The sequence below is a fragment of the Mus caroli genome, chromosome 7, assembly GCF_900094665.2.
Source record: "Mus caroli chromosome 7, CAROLI_EIJ_v1.1, whole genome shotgun sequence".
Taxonomy (NCBI): Eukaryota; Metazoa; Chordata; class Mammalia; order Rodentia; family Muridae; genus Mus; species Mus caroli.
Window position 1 is genome coordinate 34528259 of NC_034576.1, and position 7914 is coordinate 34536172.

A 7914-nucleotide genomic window follows, 5' to 3' on the forward strand; every position below is an offset into this window, starting at 1 on the left:
TTTTTTTGGTTTTTTGAGACAGGGTTTCTCTGTATTGTCCTGGCTGTCCTGGAACTCACTCTGTAGACCAGGCTGGCCTCGAACTCAGAAACCCGCCTGCCTCTGCCTCCCAACTGCTGGGATTAAAGGCGTGTGCCACCACTGCCCAGCTGCTTAACTCTTTTATCTCTGTTTGTGTGGCTGTTTTCTAAGGGGAAATTTTCTTTATTTTTTTTTTTTTGTTATCTTTAAGTCTGTGTATGGATGTGGAGGTATGTGCCCATGAGTGCAGGTATCCAAAGAGGCCAGTAGAGGGGGTTGAATCCCCCTGGAGCAGGAGTTAAGAAGTGGTGGTGATCTGGGAGCTGGGAATTGAACTCGGGTCTCATATAACAGAAGTACATGTTCTTATCCACCATTTGTCAGCCCTTCGGGAAATTCTTGAGGCTACAATGAGAAAGTATAGCAAGGACAACAAACCATGAGAAGCACAGTGCTGGAGAGGGATGTGTCGTGGGCCTCAGGCTGCTTTTAGTGTGGCTGTGCGCAGGGCTGGCCCTGGCTAGTGTGTGGGAGCCCAGCTCTTCCAGTGTTAGCACCGTCTCCTGACAGATAACGTCGGTGCGCTGTGCTCAGACAGAGAGTGCAGACAGTGCTGTCTCCCCTCCTGGACCCTGGAGAATCTGGGCTTGGGTACCTTTGTAACCAGCACTCAGTGGGCTGGTTTGACCAGAGATGCTACATATACGTTGGTGCATTTTTAATACCAGGAAAGAGGATTGTGAGTGTCGCTGTCATGGTGGGAGAAAACAAACGGGAGATAAGGCACCAGCTCACAGTGTCTGTTTCAGGGCTATGTTATTATGATTTTTATGTTTTTTTTAAAATTCGTTTTCTTTATTTTCTACATTGTCATTTAAAATTATCTTTTTCGAGAATACTATTGCCACATTGTTCCCTTCCCTTCCTTTCCTCCAAGCTCTCCTACAGGCCCCTTCCCAGTCTCCTTCAAATTCACCACTGCTTTTCCACTAGTTGCTATTGCACGCACACGCACACGCACACACACACACACACACACACATGTATTCTAAAATATAACCCATTCAGTTCGTATCCTGTTACTGGCATGTCTGTTTTCAGGGCTGAGCCATTGCCACTCTAAACACCAATCCGTGCACTCTGGGGGGGAGGAGCACCCTGCCCACTGGGGCTGGGGCTCTCCTCAGTTGCCTGTAGTTCTTTGTATAGGGTTGAAGCTTCATGTGTCTACTCCGCCATGTCCACTGGGGTCTTCCTTGATCAGCTTATGTCTGGGCAGTTTTGTCGGTGAGACTTTATGGGTTAGTTAAGTACTTTTTTTCCCCCCATGGAATATCACTTCGGGTGTAACTGATCTCTGAACGGGTGTCTCTTCTTTTCCGCTCAGGGTTGTAATCCCCTTGCACAAACTGGCCGGAGCAAGCTGCAGAATCAAAGGGCTGCCTTGAACCAGCAGATCCTGAAGGCTGTGCGGATGCGGACAGGAGCCGAGAACCTTCTGAAGTGGGTACCTCTGTGTTTGCTGCCTCGGCCAGGAGCTCTGGCTCTCCTGAGAGACTGTCTGTCTGATGGACAGACAGAGCCCAGACCCTTAGCTGGGGTCTTGCTTTTCAGCTTTGAGATTTCTCTCTCTTCTGGGGTGTCTGGACAGGTCCTTTTCATGCCCAGAGCTTGGTCACATTAATGACAAAGATGTTTTGTCCACCCTGTGTTTGTGGAGAATTGTGACAGACAGTGCAGTCACAGCTCTGTGTATGTGTGTGTTTATTTTAATTTAATGTGTATGAGTGTTTGCCTGCATGTATGTGTGCACCATGTGGAACCTGGGGCCCATGGAGGCCAGAAGAGGGCATTACAGACCCCCTGGAACTGGAATTGCAGATGGTTATGAGGCACCATGTGGGTGTTGGGAACAGAACTTAGGTCCTCTGCAAGAGTAGCCAGTGCTCTTAACTGCTAAGCATCTGTCTCTCCAGCCCTCAGTTGTAGCCATGTTGTTTACAGGTCCAGCATTTGCTTCTGGGCATGACTCCTTTCTCCACTGCCCAGAGTTGTGCCTGGTAGGGCCAGTGCTTGGTGAGTGGGTGTTGATAGATAAGAGAGGGGACAGCAGAAAAGAAAGAACGGGACACTCCTATTACTAGTATTGTCCATCTTTCTAATGAGAGGAGTCATGAACAGGATACGGTACCACATACCTGTGGTTTCAGCTACTTGAGGGGTTGAGGCAGGAGGATTGCTTGAACCCCAGGGTTTGAGACATCTGGGAAAAGTAGCAACCCCACCCCCACCCCCACCCCCACCCCCATCTAGGAAAGCGTGAGAGTTAATGAGAGAGGCGGGCGGGCATGTTGTGCCCAGTACTCAGTGCTGTGCCGTGGAGATAAAATAGTTACTTCTCAAGTAGAACTCAGGAAAGCTGTACCTGTGTCTAGACAGCCGTAAATCCTCCCCACACCCTTAAATGCAGTGCGCCAGCTTGCAGAGGGTGCAGACTCTTCCCTCGGAGGACAGCCTTTGGCTATCGGCTCTCTTACCTTCCATCTTGGTGAGGCAGGGTCTCATTTCTGGCGCTTGGAGCACGCGGCATCAGAGTATCTCGGGTAAAACTGCCATCTCCCCTCTCCCAACCCCTCACCACCCACCCCCTTAAGAGGCCTACAGGATAGTTCTTTGGTTTTGTGAGGCAGATCTCATGTAGCTCAGGCTGCCTTAAAACTTGCTGTGTAGTTGAGGATGACCTTAAACTCCGGATTCTCCTGCCTTTGTCTCTTCGTGCATGTATATATGCACGTGAGCATGCATGCATCTACATGCATAGCATAAATTTGTGCAGTCAGTTCCCTCCTACCATGTAAAATCCTGGGGATCGAACTCGAGTTGTCAGGCGTGGCAGCAAGCACCTTCGTCTGCTGAGCCACCTGGCCAGCCTGCTTTAGAGTTGGTTTTTTGTTTGCTTGTTTGGTTGGTTGGGTTTTTTTTTGTTTGTTTGTTTGTTTTATTTTATTTTGTTTTTATAGCAAACACTAGAGCTGTTCTGTCTGCCTTGCTCTGTTAACAACGCCAGCAGACAACCTCTCTGTGGCCCAGGCCAGACTCAATCACACTTACTGTCAGGTTAGCAGTTGTTTAGCTGATAGGTGAGATAGGGTGGGACAGGGTTGTAAATGATTCTCCTGGAACTGATATACACTTAAAAGTGTCCCCTTGTAGAGACTGTTAGAGGGAAACTGGAGGTATTTATTAATCTGACTCAGTGCACCTACGTTTAGAGACTGTTGGTAGACTGTTGGTAGAGGAAACCCGGAGGTATTTATTAATCTGACTCACCTGACACCAAAGCTTCCTGAAATCAGGGAGGGCATCAGGCCAAGCCTCACTCTGGCCCCACAGTGTCCCTGGCTGCTGCTACTAGCAGCAGGTAATTACTGTCATACACTGGACATGGCTGTCCTGTCCTTAGATTGCCTGATGGCTGTCCTGTCCTTAGATGTCCTACTAAGATTCTATGATGAGGATAGAGCAATTATAATATAGGCAAGAGGGCATTTGGGAAAACATCCCCAGGAATGCAGACTTGGAAATGAGGGTCCCCACCATTAACTGCAGGGCCACCATGACTGGGCAGAAGCTGTGAGTACCACGGTTTCAGGTCCCTTGAAGGTCCTCTCTTTCCCTGTTCCACCTGGGCTAAGAGTCAGTGAGCTTCCTAGAGCTTGCCGGGAGCTGGCTGGTGCTTTGAAGTGCTTCAGGCTGGCCGCTGGTGGCAATCTGCCCTCCAGGCTCCTTTCCCTCCCTTGAGAACAACAGAGGCAGAAACCAGATGGTATTTCTGAGGCAGAGAGATTAAAGCGAGTTACCAGGTTGTTAGATTTGAACTAACTAGTTCTTTAGTCAAAGAACAGGCTGCTTAACCATTCTGGTTAAAGCTTCAGATTGCCTTCTTACACTGCTCGTTAGACTAGATCAGGAAAGCCTCCCTCTGAGGCTCACGAGTGTCTGTATACCTGCTGGTGAGTGAGTGCTTCAGGGCCAGGCTCCGTGCAGGGAGCTGTGAGGAATGGTGGGGATGGAGGAGTGTGCAGTGTATAGCCCAGGCTGACCTGCAGCGTATAGCCCAGGCTGGCCTTAAACTGGGGAGATCTTCCTGTCTCAGCCTTCTTAGTGCTGCTCTTACAGACATGCATCACAACACGCACAGGCATTCTCTTTCCCTCCCTTCCCCTCCCTTTCCTCCCTCCATACCTTCCACCTTCTCTTCTCTTCTCTTCTCTCTTCTCTCTTCTCTCTTCTCTCTTCTCTCTTCTCTCTTCTCTCTTCTCTTCTCTCTTCCTTTCAGCAGCCAGGCATCTCTATCGTCTGCCCCAGGGACCCAGCAACAACAGGATAGTTGTTACTAAGCTGCCAAGATGCCCACATATCCCCAGGAGCCACATAGCCTCCCCATGCACACGCACTACATCCCTTTCTAAAAGGCCAAGCTCTTCTTTCTTGTTCTCCTTTTCCCTCCACCCCCTCGCCCCCCGCCCAGAGGCAGCCTCTGTAAACCCCTCCCCAGTAAACCTCCCCCCATGAGATCTGTCACATGGTGTGACTGCATTGCCATCCATCACTTAGATCTATCTATCTTTCTTCCTTTCTTCCAAGACAGGGTCTCACTATGTAGCCTTGGCTGGCCCAGAAATCACTCCGTAGCCCAGCCTTGAAGTAGTGAGGATCCTCCTGCCTCTGCCTCCCCAGCGCTGGGATTGCAAATGTTGCTACCACACCCAGGTCTCACGTATGGACAAGCACTCTGCCAACTGAGACACATTCCCTGTGTTTGGTTTTTGTTTTGTCTCGTGTCGTTGAGAAAGGAGCCTCACTTTGTGTCCCTGGCTGACCTGGAACTCACTCTTCTCCTGTGTTTGCCTCTCCAGATTCCAGATTTTAGGTCTGTGCCACCATGCTGGAGTTTTAAAAAAATCTTAGAATGGCTGAACTTTTAAAAATTGGCAACCAGTTTAGGGTTGAAAGAGCTGTACACTGACAGGCAAGTGCAGGAGTTGCTCTGTGATGGCCAGGCCGAGTCTCAGGCCTGGGTGGCCTTGCCTGTGTGAGGTTAGTGATTGCTCACATGCTCAGTAACCAGCGGCTCAAGCGTGGCTGTGCAGTGGGATGCCTGAGTCCCCTTTGGCCTGATCCTCTGTCTGCCTTCATTGAACACCGGGGACAGATCTGATGCCTTAGTCACAGTCTGTACAGGGCACAGGGTGCCCCCCCTTCCCACTTGAATCCCTGGCAGAGTGGGCTGTGGGAATGGTTCTGGCAGAGCAAACTGGCCGAGTAGAGACAGCCTGCCAGAGGCTGTTAGAATGTCCCACACGGTCTCTATAGCACGGAGGAGACCCGGAGTCAGCGTGGAACCTGTTCTCACACGGACAGTTTTACTAAAAGGTTTGGAAGAAAGTGAAGTTATTCTAAACTAAAAATGAAGAACTGATGTGGCTCAGTCACAGAGGCCTTGTGTTCCATCCCCGCACCACGCAAAAACAAACAGGGACACGTGGATCATAATGTGAAATTACCGTTTGTTTTTACAGTGGACTTTACATGACAGATATGGGGGCGGGGGGGGGGGAGACTTCAAAGAGACTGGATTTAATAGGTAGTGGTGGTGAATGTCCTTAATCCCAGCACTTGGGAGGCAGAACCAAGAGGATTGAGACCAGCCTGGTCTACAGAGAGGAGTTGCAGGATAACCAGAGAAACCCTGTCTTTTTTTTTTTTAATTTTTAATATTTTTATTACATATTTTCCTCAATTACATTTCCAATGCTATCCCAAAAGTCCCCCATAGCGCCCCCCACTTCCCTACCCACCCATTCCCATTCTTTTGGCCCTGGCATTCCCCTATATTGGGGCATATAAAGTTTGCAAGTCCAATGGGCCTCTCTTTCCATTGATGGCCGACTAGGCCATCTTTCGATACATATGCAGCTAGAGACAAGAGCTCCGGGGTTCTGGTTAGTACATCATGTTGTTCCAACAATAGGGTTGCAGATCCCTTTAGCTCCTTGGGTACTTTCTCTAGCTTCTCCATTGGGAGCCCTGTGATACATCCAATAGCTGACTGTGAGCATCCACTCCTGTGAGAAACCCTGTCTTGACGTTGGTCCTGCATCAGCTGGATCTAAGGAAGGAAGAATTACCCTGTGTCGTGTGCATGTGCCCTGAGGCACCTGGGCTGTATGGAGGGTGACTGTCAGGGCAGGGGCGTGGACAAGAAAACACCTTTCAAAGGCATACACCTAATGACCTTCCTTCTCTAACCAGGCCCCACCTCCTAATGTTCCCACCAATGCCCCATAATGCCATCCCATTAAGAATCCATTGGTGGGTTAATGTTGATGAAGTCAGAGACCCCCATGATCCAGGTACTTCTTCCAATCCCCATTTCTGAGCACTGCCCGGAGACCTTACCACACCAACTCTTAGGGAGCGATTCCTCTCCAAACCAAAGTGATCCTTTTGAACTTGGGGTGGAGGAGCCATTGTGAGATGGGAACTTGGCTGCGCAGACAAGGCAAATGTAAGGCTGGGCTGTGATATGTGAGACCCTGTTGCAAAGAAAAGAGAAAAAGACCCCAGAGGCTCCAAGATGCCGGGAAACAAGTACTGCACGTCCAGTGGTTATAGGAAGTACTTAGCTGTGGCCTGCCTGTCCTTGTTTATGCTTGTGACTTGACTCATCCAAGAGTGTAAAGGTGGGATCTTTCCCATTCCGTGTAGTTCTTACAGATGCGCATGCTCTTTGTGAGAACCTGACCCCGCAATCTCTTTGTGAGAACCTGACCGCGCATGCTCTTTGTGAAAACCTGACCGCGCATGCTCTTTGTGAGAACCTGAGGGCACTGATTCCTATCCTCAAGACACGGGTCGTGGAGAGTCGTGGTGGTGGTGTACCTTTTCTGGGCAGGAAAGGGCCCAAACACTCTTTGCCCGGTGCTTCTCAGACATGGTTCAGTTGCCAGGCCACAGCAGCCTCAGAGACGCACACTGGATCACTACTGTAGAAAGGACTCTCTAGGAAGGGACATAGAAGCCGTTTGTTTTCATTCAGAGAAGCAGTCTGGGTACAGAGCAAAGGACCCGACAAGTCTAAGCCTCCATCCTTGCCCCCTGACCAGGGTCAGATGGTTCTAGATTTGTCCAGCCTCCAGCCTGACCCAGAGACAGCTGGGAACACTCACCATCTTGCCTAGGCACACCATAGTTGAGAAAGCTGCTTCTACCAATGAGTCAATGAAAAACATCTCACTTGTTCAAGGAACAACTCAAACTTTGGGATTGATTTCTGAGTCATCTTTGTGCCCAAAAGTCAAAGAGTCCTGGAAACACCTCCGTCCACCCCCCCAGACCCTATTGGTTGCCAGCATCTAATGGAAATCTGATTGTTTCTGCGTTGTTACTAAATGCTTATTCCCCTCCTCAGCCCAGCTGTCTTAGCAGTTTTATCAAAATAATTGACCATGAATGTACCAATGCATCTCTGCATTGTCTGTTCTGTTCTGGCCTCTGGCTTCGGGCTAGTCCGTTCCACGGTGTGCCAGCTGTTCTAGCTTTATAGTGACATGGGGTTTGTTGTTGTTGTTTTGTTTTGTTTTTTTCCTGAGTCAGGGTTTCTCTGTGTAGCCCTGGTGATTCCAGAACTACAGACCAGGCTGGCCTCAAACTCAGACCCACCTGCTTCTGCTTCCTGAGTGCTGGGATCAAAGGCGTGAGCCACCACCGCCAGCCTAACTGTAATGGTGTTTTTAGTCAGATAGTGCATGTCCTCCAACTTCGTTTTTCTTTCCCAAAATCATTTTGGCTCTTCTTGGTTCTCTGCAGCTCTATATACATTTTAGGATC

General features: G+C 49.5%; 1 protein-coding gene across 1 annotated transcript in view; it reads left to right on the plus strand.

Moving 5' to 3' along the window:
- Positions 1-7914, plus strand: part of Rhpn2 (rhophilin Rho GTPase binding protein 2) — a 59170-nt gene that overhangs the window by 18431 nt on the left and 32825 nt on the right. The window contains exon 2 of the mRNA XM_021167232.1: positions 1409-1524. Coding sequence (XP_021022891.1) covers positions 1409-1524 — 116 coding nt within the window. The remainder of the gene's footprint in view (positions 1-1408; positions 1525-7914) is intronic.